This window comes from Dreissena polymorpha, chromosome 4, assembly GCF_020536995.1.
Source record: "Dreissena polymorpha isolate Duluth1 chromosome 4, UMN_Dpol_1.0, whole genome shotgun sequence".
Taxonomy (NCBI): Eukaryota; Metazoa; Mollusca; class Bivalvia; order Myida; family Dreissenidae; genus Dreissena; species Dreissena polymorpha.
In genome coordinates, this window is record NC_068358.1 from 110,314,768 (window position 1) to 110,337,864 (window position 23,097).

General features: G+C 33.5%; 1 protein-coding gene across 8 annotated transcripts in view; it reads left to right on the forward strand.

Annotated features, from left to right (window-relative positions):
- The first annotated feature begins 21,565 nt into the window (after positions 1-21,565).
- Positions 21,566-23,097, forward strand: part of LOC127876419 (uncharacterized) — an 11,239-nt gene continuing 9,707 nt past the window's right edge. For 2 of the 8 annotated variants that reach the window (XM_052421689.1, XM_052421691.1), the window contains exons 1-2: positions 21,566-21,774; positions 22,654-22,830. In XM_052421689.1, the coding sequence (XP_052277649.1) occupies positions 21,762-21,774; positions 22,654-22,830 (190 nt within the window). In that variant the 5' untranslated portion in view covers positions 21,566-21,761. Of the gene's footprint in view, positions 21,775-22,208; positions 22,297-22,653; positions 22,831-23,097 lie in introns of those variants that run through there. The other 6 variants (XM_052421692.1, XM_052421695.1, XM_052421693.1 and 3 more) reach the window with 5 other exon arrangements.

Here is a 23,097-nt window from a genome sequence, read left to right on the forward strand (position 1 = left end):
ATGCAAATCTACTAACCACACTAACGCGCTTTTCAAATCGCATCAATTTAGGCATTTCGATACAAATATGCATAAATGCATCTTAATCGACATGTAGTCAATAGACATTTTGGGTGAGCACAAGAGAAGTTATTATCCTTCTCTTGCGTTTCAAGCGTGGTTTATTCAAGTAAAACGAATGAATCACGCAGTTTTATACATGTTTAATCGACCGTTCGTATGGCTGCGAAATGTGTACTTGATACAGGTTCATTCATATTATATATCAAAAGCATCCGCTTCATTGAAAATGCTGTTTATTGCACTGCATGCACGTTTTCACCCGTATATTTGGAATCGAGTCTGACTTCTATAAAGTGCATACCTGAAAGGTGTTATAATATGTGATGTGCTGCTGTTAAAACTATTCGGCAAAGGTGTTAAGTTTGAATATAAGTGAGCGGTCATAAATCACACATAACCTAGTAAACCACTAGAAATAACCACTATTAACTTGAATAATCATTGGAAGACCAGAACAAATATTTGCGACAAATGTAATGTTCAAAACTTAGAGATAAAGACGTTTACTCAATACTTAATTTTGAAATGATTGCCAAAATTGTCTATATATCGTCAAAGCTCATTTACATAGTTTATCCACCGTCAATGATTTCGGCAAACAACGTCGTCTGGAATATTAACAAACAACTTAGCCGTCCCAGGAAGAAAATCGGGAAATTCATGCTTTTATAACAATTTATAACGCAGACCGCATGACAAACTCTCGAAAGGAATCGGTTGAGTTCGGACGTTCGAAAGCGTTGGCGAAATTTTAAATGAAATATGTGTTTACGCATTTTGAAGGTGATTCTCTCCATATAGTTATAACACATGCAGAAAGTTAAGATTTGTAGATAATTCCTTGGTAGTAATTATGTAATAATTTAGAGATATAAAAACTGCCAACCATTGAATAAAAAACGAACTTACATGTGTATATGTATGCATGTGTCTCCTTAAAATACATGAATTTTAATTCAGAACATATGCAAGAGTATTCACTCGATTAATCGAGACCTTATTTGATTTGAAATGGAATTGTTAATACGAACGAGATAAATGCTTTAATACAAATGAAACAAACTAACTATTATTTCATCTCCCCAGACATTATGGACTGTTATGAACTCTTTAAACGAACAATTACTAAATGCGTGAACACATGATGACACTTTGCAATGTGTATAAGGTTACCACAGGATTATTGGTCATATTGCACACGCGATGTTGGCATGTAGCAGAGGTTTTCTACTGCATTAATAAATTAATAATTAATTATTGAATGGAAAACTTTTTATAAAATGAATATAACAGAACCGGGAGTAACTATTGCATGTTACCGAAACACACAGATTGATTGGTTAACAATGTAAACCATAACACAGATTAAATGCGTCGCATATTACTTGTGGCATCATTATAAAGTGAAAAGATTCGTACCATGATGATTATTCATCAAACACATTTAGGCAAAATAATTTCTTCACTGAATTGATTTTGAGTTATTGAGTGTGTATATAATATTGTCAAACCCATTGTGCAGTATGTTATTCAAACTCGAAGCACTTGCTGATTAAGTATCATTTGTTTTAGCTGAACCACAGTTAATAATTTCAATGAAAACAACAGCAAATGATGCATGGTATGCATGCAGTCAGTTACTAACTAGCGAATTTGTAAAAGATGTTTTTTAATTGTTTAAACTTTATCAGGTTACTTTTATGATTTGTTTATATTAATCTAATATTCATTATTTTTACATTCATGAATATCATAATTTCATTTCTGTCTTGTGTATTTTATTTTCGGGGTCGTTTACGGACATAAGTATCCGTAATTTCACGCAATGCTGTGTACATTAAGAGAAATGAATGAAATGAAAAGATCAATGCATTCCGTTCACGTTTTTCTGACCACACTCTGATCAAATAAGATATGATCTATGCCTAAACTGTATAACAAGTCCGAATATCGTTGACCATACTTTATATGATGATGGAGCATCTGAAGACGTGATTCAGATATTATTATTTATTATATTATAGTTATTATATATATTATATTTGCTGTGAATGTATTAATGGAGATATGATTTATGTATATTCATATTGGGGGTTGAACATTTCGGCGTCAGTTGATTATCATAATTGCAAACTTAGTTTCCCGCAATACTTATAATTTATTTTTGTATATAAGTGTATTTATTTTATTTCAAAATTCCCCGCATATTATCAACGTAATACTTACAGGTTTTTTTTATTAAACATTCAAATTGTAAATTTTAATTTGATTTAATCATGACATTGGTTAAATATTTATGATACTCTTCGAACGCCAACAACACATATATATATACATGTATGAGCAATAATAATGTCAAATACATGAAAGTATTTGTTTTTCATAGACGATAACAATTAAGTAAATATAATTTGTTTCATAATCATGGACATATTACTTCTTACTTCTTTTGCTATGAAACAGTTATACTCAACATCTTCCGTGATATAAAATATCAATGATATGCATATTTTGACGATTTAACAACCTGAGAAGTATAAAATTTTACAAACGCGGAACGATTTTTTAATTTGGAAAGTTGTATTGTTATCGTTATATTTTGTTTCATTACGAGGATTGCTTATAAAAGAATATAATTAAATCGCATTATGTCAGCACGGACGGCCGAAAGGTTCAGGCGCTAGATTTTTTACTCCAACAGTCAATGGATCGAGCCCATGTTCGGATTTTTTTTCCTAACTTTAATTTCATTTGTTTTTATTTTATACTGGAACTCTTTATTTCCGATGTTAACATTTATAAATTTAAAACATTTAATGGCAATCTTCTAAAAATGCCAAAACCTGTTAAAAGGTTCCTTTAAAGATTGCGACCGAAAGTGTGTCTCAAAAAGGTTTCCTAAACACAAGTCTTTTTGTTAACATCCTCGGCACTCTCACATTTCACAAGGCGTCAGTGGTTTTCTGCCTCGCAATAAAATGTCTGTGTGGACGTTGAGAACCGAGGATACGATCTTCCAGAACTAGATTCATTTACATCAACATCGAGAAATGACTGAAGTGGATTGTAATATAAATTTACATTTATAACATAGTTGCTTGGAGAGACATGAATCAATTCTGTCCGGAATGTTATCAGTATAACTATTTTGTTCTTCATATTAAGCTAAAGTGCAATTTGTATATTGAATCAAACAGCCTTATATCCCTATATACCTTTAAGCACAGACACTATGACGTCTTTCTGTTAAGATACTTCTCTGACTTCTTTTACTATCCGCTTCATATAACAATGTGATTTAACCTGACGTCGCATTATATCACAATGCTATTATTTCAGTTATAAATCGTTACGGTAGCAAACATTCACAATTTAATGCGCATGCCTTACTCAATAAACAATAAATATTGATATCATGGTTTATTTTCCCTTTTCCTTCAACAATTCTTACCATAAGGGGGATATACTCAGGTCAATATACACTTTGACCCCCCAAATATTGCTACAAAAGGTATTTTCACTGATCCTGGTAGGGTAGTACGTACTTTATAACATATTAAACGTTTACCGAAATCGGACCTCCACAAAATTCTTTTTTTCAAGATGGCCACCAGAAGCCACCAAAACCTAATTTTGATCATATCTATGTAACTATCCACTCAAATTTGATTACTTTTGTGTCTATATCCAGGTCTCGGGGACCAAAGAACACTTTTAGATTATCAGACATAGTGTATGTTTATTATGAAACACATCAATCCATCATGGCCTCCAAAATAGCCATCGCCATACTCAGAAGGATCACAAGCCCATAACGTTTGACTCAAAGGTTATGATTTTTATGTAAACAGTCGTAATTTTGGAAACAAAGAACACTTTGATGTAATTGTTGATATCACTAAGAAGTCCATAAAATCCAATGAATGATATTTAGTTGTCAACTATCACCTGATACGCAATGTGTATCCACGCCGATTAACGTTGTGGGCTCTGGACGGGATCATTCCACTGTTGCTTTATCAATATCGACGTCCGCACCCCCTGGTGAAACAATAACATAACATCCCTTTTTAGTCAGAACTGTGCTGATCAAAGCAATCATGCCTGCATTGTTTTTGTCACGAGAAAAATGTCCTCATTTATGCATGATCATTATGTTTCTAAGTTGAAACTCATACTGAGGTTCACGTTTTGCCCTCCTCTCTGTTGTGTGATATTTTTGATCGAAGGGCCGTCTTGACGATTCGGATGTGAGCTCATACCACAATTCATTAGAGTAGAATATTCAAATAGTATGTCGAACACTACGCATTCGCGCTACAACACCCTTCAGCTGTATTTTGTCTGAATTTTGAATTTTATTAAAATAAATATTTATTTGCTTGGGGTGAGGGGGTCTTAATGTTTGGACAATTAAATAGAGTCTGTGCGTGAGAATCGGGCTGAATTTCTTCCCCAAATTTATCAACACTTAAAAACTAATTTCTGAGATGATACACATGTACATTACTGTAATACAACATATCAGATGCATACTGGTAGAGTTGTTGCTTATTTGTTTATTTCTGATCGATGGTGACAGAGGAAATCGAATAAAATATTGCTTATTTTGTATTGACTATTTATAACGCAATGCTTCGAAAGAATCGGTGTAGCTTTTATTTGAAATTAATAATATTTTCTTTACCCTTATATTTGTTGATTTCCAACAAAACAGCTACAAAAAGAAAATTTAGTACGATATTGTTAACCGGCTACGGATAAAACAATTTTTATGTGCTTTCAGAATAATATTGAGTTTCATCATCTCAGTATTGTGCGATCAGTTTTAATTTAAAGAGCGCGTGTTGTAAAATGCCATTAGGGCGCATAAACTTAGTCTTGAATGCATACGTTTATAATCCCCGCATCGACTTTGCTCTCGTTTATGCGACGATATCCATATGAATAATCTAGTGTGTAATTCAAATTTAAAAATGCAAAAAGGAGTATAAGAAATATCAAATAAAAAATTATGTCATAATATGCATTAACATGTTGAACATGCTATTCTATAGCACATACTTTATTTTCAGGAACGAGTCGTACTAAAGGAACAACTCCTGTGAAAGATTACATATAGTTCAGTATTCATAACGCACACATATGCGTGCTGTGCAATTTATCCTTGGCGATAATTAATCAATATAAATACTCCGCTTCATCAAATAGTATTTAAGATAATTATTTTTAAACATCGTAACCATAAACTAGACTATTTTATATTATTTTAAATAATTTTAGCTATTACATATGCGACAATCTTAAACTCTAACGCTTTAATCAGTGTCTAATACTAATGCTAATGTTGTTGGTTTGTTGACGCCATGGTTGACACACTTTCGGAGTCTGTAAATGCTCAAATGTGGAAATTCTATACTTAAAAACTCTGGCACGCAAGACAATTGAAGAAATGAATGATTGCATACAATAGTATAGAAGTGTCACATATAAAAAATGTAGTAGAAAATTTGTCAACAATATAATGCATAACGGATTCTTAATAGTAGGATGGTTTAACTCCTTTAACTTAAATACTTGCATAGAATGCAAACTGTAAGTTCTGTGTGTGTTAAAGTAATAGTATGTGCATCTAACAGTTTAAAGGTGTATATCGCAACCGTTGTTTATTGTTGGTGTTTTCTCTTCATATGCACTTATATTTGTGAATGCAGCATCAACATACTAAAACACTATATTCCGGAAAGAGAAAAATAATGCATTTGAATATCAACCGTACTTTCGTTTTGATAACTGACGACAGAAATAATTCGATTAATGATGTTAATCTTAATTAAGTTCTAGTGCAGATTTGTTCATACGAATCAAAGACGCTATTTCGTTTTACGGAACATTTCGGCTTAGAGAACTCACCAGTAAGGTAAAATATCGAATACAATATATATTTTTTTAAACAACTGAAAGCACGATGAGTTGCAGATATTTGGACAGTAACCATATTTAAACTAACGCTTTTGACCTGTTAATTCTTTTTAACTCAATTCAACAGTGAACAATGCCCATAATATCACTTTAACAAAATTAACTTATTGTCTTGTGACTTATACCTTGTAAAGTATTTAAAGTTCTGATGTTTTAAAACAATTTATCCGTAACTACCGTAATACCACTAAGCACCGTCTTATATATTTGTATATGTGCATACACTTCACAACTTACGGCTTAAAGTACATATTGTAAATAAAGCAGCCAGCAATGCAAATAGTGCACACCATATAAAAAAACCTATCAATTGACGACTTTAATTAAATATAATCAATTCGTTCCACAGTGTATTAAGGCTGTCAGTACGAGGCGTTGTAACCAATATATTTTTTAAACCATTCTTTCACCAGAGGTAAGATAAAGTATCTAGCCGGTTAGGCAATCAGTTTCATATATGGCATAAACGTCGACGCACTTACGCAAGACAATGTCAGTGTGCCTACTTGCACTGTAAGTCACATTCGTTGATTTGGTCAAGTTGTAAAACGTGAACTTGTAAAATTTGAAAATTAAAAAGTCATACTTATGGCGATTGTATGTGTAACTTCGAAAGTTTAAGTTGCAATACAAATGTATTTTATATACTTTTACGCGAATTAATATAACCGGTGATCGACATCATCTGAGGAACAAATCGGCTAAAACTAAAGCTGAGTAACGTAAATGATAGTGAAAATGGTATAACCAACACTTAATTAAGACTCGATGCGTGTATCTATACCAATACTACTATTCTACTACCTTATTATGTGGAGTTTTGGATTTAATAGAGTATCATATAATTATATATAATAAGCAATTGCATCACGTTTACAGACATTTAAATGTTTATGTTCATTTCAATGTCTGTAATATGTTATTTATTATTACCATACATTTTCTCTTAATAAGGTCACAAAAGTCGTGATTAGATTTGGCTTCTGTTGACTTTTGGAAACATTTTATGCTATGGTTTCCCACCGGCAATCAACGTTAACCTCTCACGCCAATAAGCCAGAAACAAGAAAAGTAATTTAAAACGACGACTGACACGCGATTAAACGAAGACCAGTTGGCATTTGCTAAATGATTGTTCGGCGATCGTTCATTCTTAAGTCTGCGATCGATGTTCAACCATCTACCTTCGATCAAAGACTGGAAACAAGTCGGCGATTGGTAGGGACCAAGTTGGCAATACATAAGCGACTGGTTTAGAGATGCTCTTGATGTGTTTTTTTTTTCAAAAATATTTTAGATCCATTCAATAATGTCATCAGAAGCCAAAAAGAGTTTGTCTATTAATCTAATATAGAATGTCACGTAATCGTTCATAGTTCATGGACGACACATAGTTGTAACAATGTTCAGTACTCTTAAATTACTGGTGTGTAGCATATCATTCAATATCTCGTCATGCGCGTATTGCCAAGATGACGAGATTTGCATTAACTACCATTTTCTCGTGTCGCGCATGGGACAAATCCCTCCCTCTCTATTAATGTGGTTTCTCTGCATAATGTAGGATAAAATATTCAACAACACCATATATCAGTTTCTAGTCCAATTTAATGTCTGACTGAACTAATATTTCAGTTATACAAATACGTTGTGATTGCTACATGATTGTGCCTTTCTCATCTGTACTATACTATTCTTTAATCTCTCCCTCATCGATAAGCTTATTTGAACATATGTGCACTTTGTGACTGTCATGTTTACTGGCCCTTTTGATAAAATTTTCAATATTTCTTACATGAGATTTGTTAGGGATATTGTTTATACCTCTGGACAATTTTTACAACAATCTGTTTTAGAAAATCATATTGGCACAAAGATCAATTTCTTATTTTATGAAGGATTGATTAGAACTGTCAAAAGTTTTCTCAGTCTTTCTGACTTCCAAGTTATTAAAAAGCCAAATACAGAATGTGCATTTATATCATCTTACTTGAATAGCATAGTTTCTATGCAAAACCCAAACCAAAATGTTTATAAAACTTTTATTATCAATTCTGATATACCGACTTGCCAAACAAAGTGGAATACATTTTTCAACAACATTGAATGGAAAAAAGTACATAGTCTCGTTTTAAATATTTCTAAAAATACTTACTCTAAATGGTTTCAAACAAGAATAATACATAGAATCCTAGGAACTAAATCTCTATTGTATAAAATGAATATTGTGCAGGATAACATGTGTACTTTTTGTAAAGAAAATGAGGAAACTATAAAACATCTGTTTTGGGATTGCTGAATTGTGAATTATGTTGTTGAATTTTTATGTGCACATAATGTGCAAAAATACTCGGAAATAAGCTGTAAAACAATGATATTGGGAAGTACAAAAAGTAATATGACTGATATAAATATTCTTATGCAAGAATTGAAAAAATATATATACCTATGTCAGAGAAAAGGGATAGTTCCATCTATACAAGGGCTAACAATGAGCCTGAATATGTCTTTTAAAATCCAAAACAATGTTAAGTGTCATGAAACAGAAGTTCAGTCTTGGGCAATTGTAAGTTTGTTTGCTGAACCAATATCATAATATGATTATAATTTATCCTTTAAAAACTCCACAATCAACCTTACTTAACCTTAACCTTACTTAATAAAATTATCACTAGTCCGAAACCTGTTTATACTTCCACAATGAAAATAGTTTGTGCATATGCTTTACATAACACTACATGTACATTTGCTTTCCATTTTTCATAATATACTTTATTTGCTTTTTTAAAGATGTTTTAAACGTTTGTAGATGATTTAGTGTATATGTATGTATAAGGATATTATATTCTAACACTTGATTAGAGCACTGTTTATTGATGCATACTAACACAAACGTATGTACGGTATGGAGCAGGATGACCTCGACCTGCACATACCTATGGACGAGGTAAATAAAGTATCATTAAAAAAAAAAAAAAAAAAAAAAATCTTACATGAGGTAAGCCCACATATTCCACCTACAATTTCTAACCATAATGTGACAAGAAGATACAATATAGGTATACAATCATACAACTAGAAGATGATAATTGTTCGGTTGCAGTATGTGTACTTTAGAGAACATAGATTGCTTGTTCTGAAAACGCAATGTTAACTAATGAAAGCCAACAAGAGGTAACAAGAAAAAATACTCTCAAACCGATTCATGCATTTTACAAGAAGCACGTGACTTATGTTGCAAATTGCATACCTGATATTTTTATTCTATTTTTTTCCATTAATGGCACAGCACTGTCATGTAAAGTGCTCAAAACTTTTCTAAATAAAAAAGGCTTCACTCAAGGAAGTAAGTTATCAATAAGTTTGCAACATGGTGACGGAATGCCGTAAATAACCTCGCTAGAAGGACATATTGACATTTTACAAAACTCCATATCTTTTGGACTTCATCTTAAAGGGACCTTTTCACAGATTTTGGCATGCTTTGCAGTTTGTGATTAAATGCTTTATATTAATAAATGTAAACATTGGATCTAAAAAGCTCCAGCAACAATTTGAGAATAAAATTAAAAAAGAAACAAAAGGGTAACCCGCAGCAGGGCTCGAACCACTGACCACTTGAGTCCTGGAGTAAAAACGATTTAGACCATTCGGCTATCCTTCCTGATACAAAATAGATGTATTGAATACATTATATAAGCAATCCTCGTAGTTTCACAAAATATAAGGACAACATCCGAACTCTCCAAATTATTAATTCGTTTCGCGTTGCAACGCTTTATAATTTTCAAGTTTTTAAATCGTAAAAAATGCATATAATGGCTACTTTAGAGCATGGTAAATGTTTAGTATTACTGTTTCCTCACAAATATTATAACTAAAACGAAAATTTGCGAATCTGAAACTACTTTTTTTTCAATTGTGTCAATTTATCCAAACGTAAATATGCCCCTTTAATGATCACTGCAATAAAATCTGCGTAATTATAAACCATTTCACATCAATAGTGTATTATGCTGCGATTGTTTCGACCACTAGCATTAACTATGTGTCTGAAAAATGTGTACAATACATGAGCGAAACATTGCCACTTGTTTTAAATGATATCCTGATTTATGTTGCATCTTTGGTGAATACTTATGATACATTTTGTTCAGGTCTTAATACATATATGTTATGTTTTGTTAAAACATCGGCAATAAGTACATAAAGCATATTCGCATCGTATTTAAAAAACATGTTTGAATGCCGTTGTTACATTAAATTCTCAAATTAATTCGGTTGATTTAAGATTCGTGATAATTCAAACTTCAAAAGCAGTTTACACATGATGAAATAAATGAATGGTAATTAAAAAGCGAACCAACTGAACCATTCATACCATTCTTTCATTTTAAATTGAATCGCTTTGATATATTGAAATAAATGTATATGTGTGTACTGTCGGACCTCGCACATAACTTTGATTGACAACAGTTCATAATTTGGTTTACATTTCACAACAAATCATATAAGTTACTAAAATGCAATTATTTGAGAGTTTGTGTACCACGAAGAGTTAATCAAACGTAAGCCTTTATTCAAACTAATAATGCATGCTATTTATATTATTGTTCAATGTTGAAGCAAACCGTCTTGACTTATTCAATTGAATATGAATCATAGACAAAACTAGATAAGAGAAATATCGTTATCAACTTTCAGCCGTGTGTGTTTATGCGAATAGGCAACGTTTTATTACCTACAAGACATTTGGAAGGGAAATGCAAATCAATTCGTGTTTAACTAGTTTTATGGCCTGCCGAACCTAAGCATAATTTTAAGTGGACACGATTAAAATATATAGTAATGTCGTAACATAAAATATCTTTGGATATGTCTTTACCACTTCTGATAACATGCCCGCGTTTTGTTGACACGATATGGTATTTCGCATTACACCAGGGCACATCTGGTGTCTTGCTATAGAACTTAGTTTCTGATTTGTTCTATGAACCGTACATCAGCGTTGCCAGAACAGACAGCGATAAGAAATGAGACGGAAATATACATATTCACATTGATTTAATTGCCAGGTAAAGAACATACATTCCAATCACGATAGTTATAGCTGCTATAAAATAAGTTCTGATTCCACTGCTTCATTGTCAATCAAATTATACCAAGCCATTTACTCTAGAAACGCTGAAAATATAGTTTCTTCGTTATTATGATAATTATAACGATGGGTTTAATATAACCTTAAAAAAATTGCTGTGCTTCGAAAAGAGTGTTTTTATTCACTAGTTATAAAAATCCATAGTGAAACATCAGGTTGTTTTATCGCGATGAAAGTTTGCTTTATATTTCATGTTAATTTATATTTCTATGGCTAATGTTCATTTCCCCTTTTCTATCAAGAAATGTTCAAAAAGTATAGTCTTAAACAATGAAGTGTTTTTGCAAGATTAAAGAGATTATTAATTTTGGGTACCACCCCTAATGCAATTTATATAAAATAAATTGTATAAAATTTGTTGCGGAAATTAAGTATCCTATCCCATACGTAAGTAGCCCATGTTATATATATTTTGCGACGTATGCCTGTGAACGTATATGATAAAAATTAAAACAACCATTTAAAAAAAAAGTGTACGAGTTTCAAACGTTGACCGTAAGCGTCCGATATTGTTAGTTCTTCAGAAGAAAGAATTTGTAAAAATCAATGAATTTTTATGCTAATCAAGCTTACCGGAAAATAATACTGTTTTAATAACATAATCGGATGTATTCCTGTTTAACAACCCTGCGTCTGGATGTTTTGTTCATTATAAGCGTATATGAACCGCCCTTGTTCTTTAAACAACTATGCAGTCATTAATAGTGCAGTAAGAATAAAACCCAATTATTGTTTTCATGCAAACTTAACGGCTCTTCATGATCCCATGTTGCAACATCAGCCTAGTACAAACGCCGCTAGTTATATTATTTTCAGCATACAGGCAATACGCCTACATATTTTTGCATTTCGCGATATTGATACTGTGCAAAGCAGAAAATCAATGCGCATATTCCTCCAAATAACGAACTAGTTAACCAATCGCACCAGCTCAAAAAACTCATCTTATGCATTGACGAACCGCCATTGATTGAAGTCAAAATGACGAAGCTAAATACAATTGTAACTTAGGCATTTACGCGCTAATAAATATTTTAGTATCAATATGATCATGTATTTTAAGGTAAATTGACGAAACGTAAACTTTTGCTTATAGAATAATTCAAAGATGCACATTGTATAGAATTGATGAACGCAAACAGAGATCAAAATAATATAAAATGTCGAGGCCTTAACTTAGTAACTTGTGGCAACAACTAATAGCTTGTCCCTTCAACTTATTAAGTTAAGTTGTCCTTCAACTTAATAACTTGGCCGCAAATTACTAAGTTTAGACCACAACTTAATAATTTGTGGGAACAACTTACTATGTTTGGACCACAACATTGTTTCACCAATCAGATAGACCGTTTCATCTTTACCGTTTTAACACAGCTAGTACCCTTATACTCGTACTATTGTGTGTTCTGGTTCGAGCGCCGATTTGAGCACTATCCCTGTAAGCTATGATTCCCGCGATTTAGCCCCTTTCTGAGCACTTGCCTTGTTAGCGACTGGGTTCAGGGTTCCATCCCCGGTCTGAGCACTAGCAAAGTAAGTGTCGGATCCCGGTTTCGAGCCCCGAAGCACTCGCTTCATAAGAGAGTGGTCCATCGTTTTTGGATTTAAACCCGGGACCCTTCTTGTACAGGGCGATTGCTCTGACCGGGGCTCGTTCCCGGGAACCATCGATGACGAGTGCTAGATGACTACGTTTTCGACGGTCCCTGGGTTCTAATCACGGTATGAGAACTAGTCTTTAAAGCTAATTGTGAGTTTTCGACGATCCCGGGGTTCGAATCACGGTACGAGCACTAGCCGTGAAAGCTTTGGGTCTCTAGATCGAGCCTCGGTATGAGGACTTACCCTATAGGCGACGGCTTGAATTTCGATGTTAGAATGCGCACCAACAGTGATATGTCCCGGGTTCGAGCCCAAGTCTGAGTACTAGCCATGAAAGCTATGGATCCCGGGTTCAAGCCTGTGTCTTACCACTTGCCCAGTAAAAGGGAAGGATCCCGGTTGCGAACATCAGTCTGAGCGTTCGCACCGAAAGCTACGGGTTCGCACAGGGACTCGAACCAAACAGCAGTCGCTAACATACCATACTGAGCACTCGCCTTCGAAGGGACCTGTTGCCGAAATGAGCACAAGCTCCGTAAGCAACATTTCCTGGTTTCGAGCCCCGGAATGAGTGCTCGCCTTGCGAGCGATGGGTGTTCGGGTTCGAGCGCCGGTCTGAGCACTAGCCCTGTAATCTATAAATCCCGTATGTTTTCGGGTCCGGCGCTAAGACTAGGACTTGGATCAGAGTCCGTTTGCTTAAATGGTAAGTACTTAAACCGGGATTTGAGCCCAGGGCCCATAGCATACAGGGTGAGTGCTCAGACAGGGCTTCAAAACAACCGGAACCCGTTACGTAATTATCAGACTTGGGTCCCAGTCGCTTACAGGGAAAGTCCTTAGACTGGGGATAAAACCCAAAGACCCATCGTTTAAAAAGGGAGCTAACAGGCCTGGATTCGAAACCGGAATCCGTCGCTTATGTGACTAGTTTTCACACCAGGGTTTGAACCCTGAACCCAGTCGCTAACTTGGCGATTGCTTATATAGGGGCTCAAATCTGGAATCCATGGCTTACATGGCAAGTGCTCAGACAGGGCTCGAACTGGGGATTTATAGCTTACAGGGATAGTACACATACCGGCGCTCGAACCTGAGCAGCTAGTAGTATAAGGGGTACGAATTGTAATAAAACGGTAAAGATGAAACGGCCGATCTGATTGGTTAAACTTAAAGTAGTGGCCTCAACTTAGTTAGTTGGTCCCACAAGTTATTTAATTTAGGCAACAACTAATAAGTTGTGGGAACAAATTATGAAGTTGTCGACACAAGTTTCTAAGCTGAGGCCTCAACTTAATAAGGTACAAGGTATTAAGTTGAAGGAATAACTTAATACGTTAAATGAACAAATTACTAAGTTGACGCCACAACTTAATAAGTTTTGGAAACAAGTTATGACGTTGTGGCCTCAAGTTACTAAGCTGATGTCTAAACTTAATAAGCTGTGGGGACAACGTACTTAGTTGTTTCCACAAGTTATTTTAAAAGTTGTTTCTACAAGTTATTAATTTGAAGGCACAACCTCTGTGCCACCGTGTAAAACAGAAAAAAACACGAATTGCTTTGCTATATCTTATGAAAAACAGTGGAATAATTAATTCTATTGAAACAAAATCTATTACAATTAGCTGTCCAAATTGCCGAAACATCATATAAATGCAAGTCTAAATGACGAAGATACATTTTACAGCAGATTTATTTGCTTACCGTCAAATTAATTCTATACTAACATATATCAGGTACGCGTGTATCGTTTGGGTCGATTCGGAGAAGATCCCAATACCGGAATTGCCTAGATATGACAAAATCTTGGCATGATATCACATTAATTGAATACTTATGGATGCTGTGCGTGTTAGAATATCGTTGATAAACAAATCTCCAATACATTCGAGTTCAGCTCTTTAAAACGGGGCTTAATACACGTGCATGAAGTATAACAGGGACTTCCTTTGAATGAACAATTCCTTTAGAGCAATAAGTGTCGTCCCTAATATGCAAAGGCGGAATGCACAGTATTTTCTGGGCCGACACTTCACGCACAAGAATGAGGCCCGGTTTTCCGATAGCGTGGCTAAATTATTTGATTAATCATCGAATGATTTTTGACTCTTGTTAGCTCAGTTTGTTTCAATACGTATAACACTTCTATACAAATATTGTTAATTTATTCACAAACCCCAATTGTGAAATCCACAGAATTGGCACACCTATCGAAGAAAATAGCTAACGTTGCTGTTCAAATCAATATGCTATAAAGAAAATTGAAACAAAATGTTGTGAATGTGATATCAAAAAGGTGCATGTTGCTGTAATATGGCAACTTAGACAAAATTGTATAACAAACATCTAATATTGATTATCAACAAATAATCCGGGACTTTTGTATTGCATGTCTAAAATTATACACCTTTACGAGTTTCATATTTGCGTATAAATCAAAATAACTGGATCTTCAAATGAAGACTTAGGTTTTAAAACATTTTTTTAATGCAAAGAAATATACAAAGGCATTTAGAACTTCAGAATTAACGAGCACATAGCTTGAATTCACATCAGCCATGTAGTTATATTGAAGATCGATACGCAATAACTTGTTGTCGTCCTTTTTATTCCGGCTAAGAAAAAGTCCTATTTTAATGCTAATTTTAAAATCACAATAACGCGCTTTTCAACGTGCATCAACTTAGGCAATTCGATACAAATATGCATACATTTATCTTGATCGACACGTAGTCATTGGCATTTTGGTGGAGCACTACAGAAGCTATTAACCCGCTCTTGCTGTTTCGAGCCTGGGTCATTCACGAGCAGCGAATGAATTGCGCTGTGTGCGTGAATCGAATGTCAGTTTTATATATGTTAAATCGACCACTCATACGTCTGTAAAATGTGTACTTTATACAGGTTCATTCATATTATATACCAAAAGCGTCAGCTTCATTGAAAATGCCGTTCATCCGACTGCATGCACGTTTTAACCCTTACATTTGGAGTCGATACTGACTTCTATAAAGTACATACCTGAAGGGTATTCAATTATGTGATGTGCAGCTGTTTAAACACTTCGGCAACGGTGTTAAGTTTGAATATAAGAAAGCTGTCATTAATCACATATAGCCTAGTAAACTACTTTTAACAACCAATGTTGAATTGAATTATCATTTCCAGGACAAATATTTGAGACCAACGAAACGTGCAAAACTTAGAGTTTAAGACGTTGACTCAATATCTAATTTCGAAATGATTGCCAATATTCTCATTAGTTAATCCACCGCGAATGATGTCGACAAACAGCGTCGTCTGGAATATTAACAAATCAAAGCGCTGAAGGCACTGAAGTTGTTCGCTATTGCATAATTTAAGACGCAACTCATTTTTAAAATTAATCGCAAGTTTGAAAATAAACACACGCCATTCAAATTTATAAAGAGTGTGTCATTACGCACGGGTCGAGATTTGTGTGCACTTTTTATCATCCTATTTATTTTATAGAGATAACTTAGACAAAATAACAACAACATGTCCCTTTTTGGACGTTCTGAAAGCATAGAAAGTATGATGAATATGGTAACGAGAACTGAATATAAAGACAATTTGCAATCACCATCATATTAAATGAATATATTTGGAATATCAAATACCTATCTCACTAAGAATATAATTTTATGATGAAAATTGCTTGTACACAACTTTTGTTTTTTGACACCAAATACATATTCAACATAAACAATAAGATAATTGATGAAAATAATTAAAAAATAAATCTGCGAGCAAAACTCTTTACTCACAAATTAGATAGTCATAAAGACAGGCCTGTTGACCCGTGCTTTGTTGTTTATGCAACAACTCTGACCTAAACATAGGTATAGAGCACTAATACGCTTTTTCGGTGTAGCTGTTTTACCCAGCTTTTCACCTTAAATTACTTTTACATAACGCCAGCAGACACGCGTGAATATTTGCGTATATTTCATAGGATGATTCGCGCTAAAACCTCTGAACTCTAGCTACATCACGGTGTCTGTAATCAGCGCAAAGGATATGGCACTGTTCAGTGTAAGGAATTCCGGAATACTCTCTGTATGTTCAAACGACACAAATTGTGGCCCAATTACAATTACGCGTTAAAACCCATCTCGCAGAATTTCAGGGTCAGTACTCGTTCATTAAATCGTGCAGGGAATATATAATTGACTATCAATAAACACAGTTTTGCTTTCAAGATAAGAAAACAAACGTTACCGAAATAGTATACTGTCACGATAAGAGAAATATCGTTTAATTATCCAACCACAATGTTTGCCAAACTCGGTCAGCACGTCTGGAAATCGTTCCTGAAGGCTTGATAGGCTGCCCTTATTAACAAGGTTACTATTTTGAATTCAATTTTGTATCGAAAAGCTTTGTTCTAAAATGTGCCATTTACAATTCGCTATTAGATTTTTTAATGACCCTCGTCATGCGAAAATGGGTCTTATTTTAAATGCGCCCATCATATATTTGGCCCATGCAGCCTGCGCATCTCTCAGTCTGATCTGGAGATAAAAAATGAGACCATAACACATTGAGTGATTTTATAGCGAACAGCATCGCACGCATCTGACCAGACTGCGCAAATGCACATGTTGGGTTTAAGATACGCTGGCCGAAACGCATAAGACCCATTTTCGTATGACGCGGCTTTGAAAAAAAAATTCTTGTTATACTTAGTTGTTTTTTAATATTCGGTTTTAGGGATTATAAAGCATTTTTGAGGTTGTCTATAGTATACCTGTAGTAATTGGTGTTCAACGTATTATAAGTTGAGAACTGTAAATACAAACAAGCTCAACCTTCTTCTTTTGCGTTGTTCGCACCCGTAAATACGAAAGAATGCCGCTATCTGTTGAGAACAAAAGAACTTTTTCAGAAATATCACATTTAACCCCGCTGAAGAAGCATGAACGTGATTACGAAGCAGATAATTATTGTTATATTTAATTGTTTCTTTTATATTCGGTTTAAGCGATTATGAAGCGTTTTTGTTGTTGTCTATCGTATCCTTGAACTTATTGTTGAACTCATGTTCAACGTTTTATAAATTGAGAATATAAACAAGCGTAACATATTGCGTTGTTTTCCCGAATTTATCAATAGCCTCAGATTATGAAGAACCTGTACTACTGTAAGACGCAGCAGATAGTGGGCTATTTTAATCATTCATAAATAATTTCTTCCGCGACACGTATAATACGAACATTGTTTATTGATTCTTTTCTATATAAGCTCCGTTCAGAAATATTCAATTTAACACGATATTCACATAATGTTTCCATGAAGAACTCAAATCTCTTGCATAAATTATACAACTCTTTCTCGCGCGGATACGGCACGCGTAAAAGGTAGAAGGCTTTCCGTAGATAACGCGAACTGACTTGACATTTATAGTAACAACATTAGCTGTTGGCTACGCGAACAACTAAAAACTAAGCCGTCACCGGAAAAACATCGGGAAATTCAAGCTTTTATAATAATTTGTAACGCATACCGTATGACAAAATCCGAAAAGGGAATCGGTTGAGTTCGGACGTTCGAAAGCGTTGGCAAAATTTAAAATGGAATATTTGTTTACGCATTTTTTAGGGGATTTTCTCCATATAGTTATAGCAAATGTATAATGTTACGATTTGTGGAGTATTCTTTGGTAGTTGTTATGTAATAATTGTTAATCATTTAATAAAAAACGAGCAAACGTGTATATATTTATGCATGTGATTGCTTAAAATACACGAACTTAAATTCAAAACAGATGCAATATTATTTACTAGATTAATCGATACCTTATTTGATTTGAAATGGAACTCTTAATAAGAACGAGATGCATGCTTTAATACAAATGCAACAAAGTTACTATGATTTCATTTCCCCACAAAGTTTGGTCTCTATTTTATTTAAATGAACAAATATTTAATGCGTGAACACATAATGACACTTTACAATGTGTATAAGGTTACCACAGGATTATTGGTCATTTTTCACACACGATGTTGGCTTGAAGCAGATGTTTGCTACTGATTAAATAAATTAATTATCGGTAATTTAATGGAAAACTTTTTATAGAAATATATAACTCAACCGGATGATTGTATTGCATGTAACTGAAACGCACACACTTATTAATTGATTGGTTAACAATGAAAACCATAACACGGATTAAGGCGTCGCATATTACTTGTAGCATAATTACTAAGTAAACATATTCTTACCGTGATCAATACTCATCAAACACATTTAGGCAAAATAAAGTATTCACTGAATTAATTTTCACTTATTGACTGTGTATAGAATATTTTGAAACCCCATTTCCATGCATTATTCAAACTGAAAGCACTTGCTGATACAGTAGCATTTGTATCAGCCGTACCATAGTGAATAATTTCAATGAAAACAACAGCAAATGACGCAAGTACATTGTATACATGCAGTCAGTTAACAAGCGAATGTGTAAAAGCTTGTTTAATTATTTTAATCTTTATCAGATTACTGTTATGATTTTTTTTATTATTCTAGTATTCATCATTTTTACATTCATGAATATCATAATTTCATTTTTATTCTTTCTTTTTTTTTGAGGGGCATTTACGGACATATGTTTCCTTAATTTCACTCAATATGTTGCACATAAAGAGAGATGAATGAAATTAAAAGATCAATGCATTCAGTTCACGATTTTCTGAGCACACTCAAATAAGATATGATGTATGCCTAAACTTTATAACTAGTACGAATATCGTTGACAATACTTTATTTGATATTCGAGAAACTACGGGCGTGATTCGGATGGTTAATGTCTGCTGTGAATGTATAACGGGAGATATGATCTATCTACATTCATATTGGGAGTTGAAAACTACGGCCCTTGTTGATTATCTGCAAAGTAAGTTTACCGCAATAATTTTAATTTATATTTGTATATTATTATATTTATTTTATTACAAATTTCACCGCATGTTGTCTGCGTTATACTTACATGATTTTTTTTTATAAAACATTCAAACGGTGTAATATGTAAACGACGCCCACATATTTTATTTTGATGTTTAATCATGACATAAGTTAAATATTTATTTTTCTCTTCGAACGCCAACAACATACATATACAAGTGTGAGCAATCATGATGTATAATACCTCACATTATTTGTTTTTCATAGACGATAACGATTAAGTTTATATTCAATGTTTTTCATAATCATGGACATATTACTTCTTACTTCTTTTGTTAGGAAACAGTAATACTGAACATCTGCCATGCTTTAAAATATCCATTACCGGTATATGCATATTTTGACGATTGAACAACCTGAAAATAATAAAGCGTTACAAACGCAGAACGAGTGTTTAATTTGGAAAGTTCTGCTTTATCGTTACGTTTTGTTACATAACGAGGATTGCTTATATTAAAAAGAAACTTTATGGATGGCCGAAAGATTAAGGCAAAAGACTTTAACTCCACAAGTCAATGGATCGAGCCCATGTTCGGATATGTTTTTCTAATTTTAATTTTATAAGTTTTTTATATTGTAACTCTTTATTTTCGATGTTTACATTTATCAATTTAAAACATTTAATGACAAACTTAAAAAATGCCAAAACCTGTGAAAAGGTTCCTTTAAATATTTCGGACGAAAGTATGTCTCCAAAAAGTTTCTGTAAACACATGTCTTTTTGTTTACAACCTCGGCACTCTCACATTTCACAAGAGCGTCAGCCGTTTTCTGCCAAACAATAAAATGTCTGTGGGGACGTTGAGAACCAAAGATAAGCTCTTCCAGAACTCGTTTCATTTACATCAACTACGAGAAATGACTGAAGTGGATTGTCGTATAAGTATTTACATAAGTAACATAGTTGCTTGGACAGACATGAATCAATTCTATCTGGAATGTTATCTCTGTAACTTTTTTGTTCTTCATATTAAGCGAAAGTGCAGTTCGTATGCTGATTCAAATAGCCCTATACCTTTTTATACCTATTAAACACAGACACTATTACGACTACTTTCTTTTTAAAAAACTACTTTAACTATCAGCTGGATATTATTATGTATTTTAACCTGACGTCGCATTATATTATAAAGCTTATATTTCAGTTATAAATCGTTTCGGTAACCGACATTCATTATTTAATGCGTATGCCTTTCTCCATGAACAATTATATATTGCTATCATGGTATATTTTCCAGTTTGCTTTAACAATTCTTACCTTAAGGGGCTTTACTCATAATGACACGCTATTCTCTGGATATAAGAAAATTGTAATACGACAAAGAAAGATAATCGCTTTTGAGCTCAGATAACAATCAAATCTGATTTGTCGCTCTTTATTTACGTTCATCTTTCTGCTGTTTCACAAGTACTCGTATACTAAAATTGTAGTACACGTGTGTATATTATAATATGCCGTCTAATGTATTCGTGATTCGTTATACAGTTTCGATCTTTAAACTCAATACGAATACCTATCACGCAATTGCATTTAATATAAACATTAACAAAAGATCAATTATTTTCCAGATATTGCCCATTTAAACGAGTGAATAGCATAAATGTATCTGTTATTAACCTTAATATTATGTCATAAATTTATTGACAAAATGATACTTACAACAACTACAATGAAAGTTTAAACAATCGTAAGAATTAACAATCGTAAGAATCAAACAAGTACTGTATTATAGCATATCGTAGCATATAAACGGTTCGTAGACATGTGTAGCATATTCTTTATATATTTAAATAGACTTGTATGTGTAACATGACATAATAATTCGTCGCTTAATAGCCATTAATTAGTTAGAATAGTATCATTGCCATCTTGAATAACATATTTGCTTTATACTGACTACGCGTAAATTGTTAATATCAGTTTTATTGATTGAAGCGCCCAACTCGGATCGATTGCAGGTGTAAACGCATGGATAACCAAGGTAGAAACTTAAATGTATAAAACATATAACTTATGTGTCAAACTCTCTGCTTTAATGTTTTTATTTTTGTGTGTGGTTTGCGTTTTTCTTGAAACATTATTGTACACGTACATATTTTGGTTATCAATAGCGTACATTATAAATCGCTAGCGAATGCTTAATATGCACTTTCGGTTTAATAAATGTCTTATATTTGTGTAAATGTAAAAGATTTGAAATATGACAAAAATGACATGTTCTCTGCAGATTGTTTATGCACAAAATGTTCTTCTTTATTCAACACATTTTGAAACACAGCATTACTTTCGTTTTTATTAATATAAACACTTTCAATCTCATTATTACTTTCGTTTTCTTTAACGTTAACATGTAAAGTGCTTATACATGTTGAACAAAACCCTGAATTGAATTGTGCATTGTGAAAGAAAACAAACAAAGCAGTAGATTCAATGTGGAGTTTTTCGTTATTTCTCGTTAAGTTGTAGAGTCCTTTGTTACAGGGTGAACTCAAAAGTGCATGTGGTGGGTTTTTGCATTTTTCTTTCTGTATAATTTATTTAAATAGTATATTGGTAAAATAATAGCATTGAACTAAATTGTATGAGATTCCTTTGACTAAAATGTACTAACATGATACTATTATTTTTCCGCAACTTTTCCTTGAGCTGACAAAAGATATACGTGACCAATATTGTTAATAATAAGTTATTTGTTGAATGAACGCAAGATCGTGTTAAAAAAAGTGTATATACAGTATATTAATAGTATATTTAAAATACACCTTCTTTAAAGTCATGTGGTTGAAGGAAGACCATTAGATACAACCCAATATGTTATTGGAAAGCATAAGTTTAACAAACCTTATTCGTTTTATTCCAGACCAAAAATTAGAGGTGCTTCGCAACTTAATGCGGCAGCATTTCACTTTTTCGCCTGGTAGTAGGTCTGCGTCTGGGCAAAGTTATTATTCCGCTAGCAATGAAAACGAAACGACAACACCAGTTGAAGGCAACACGCCTGATGACAACGAACACGTAATATATACACGTACTTCAGGTATGTCTAGAAGCCTTACTTGAAACCGTTTTGATCCTATTAAGTAATGAAGCAGAATCATTAGCAGCAGCTATTGCAGTGTTCATAGTAGTGATAGAGGTAATAGTATCAATAGTAGTAGTAGTTGTAGTAGAAGTAGTAGTAGTAGTAGAAGTAGTAGTAGTAGTAGTAGTTGTAGTAGTAGTAGTAGTAGTAGTAGTAGTAGTAGTAGTAGTAGTAGTAGTAGTAGTAGTAGTAGTAGTAGTAGTAGTAGTAGAAGTAGTAGTG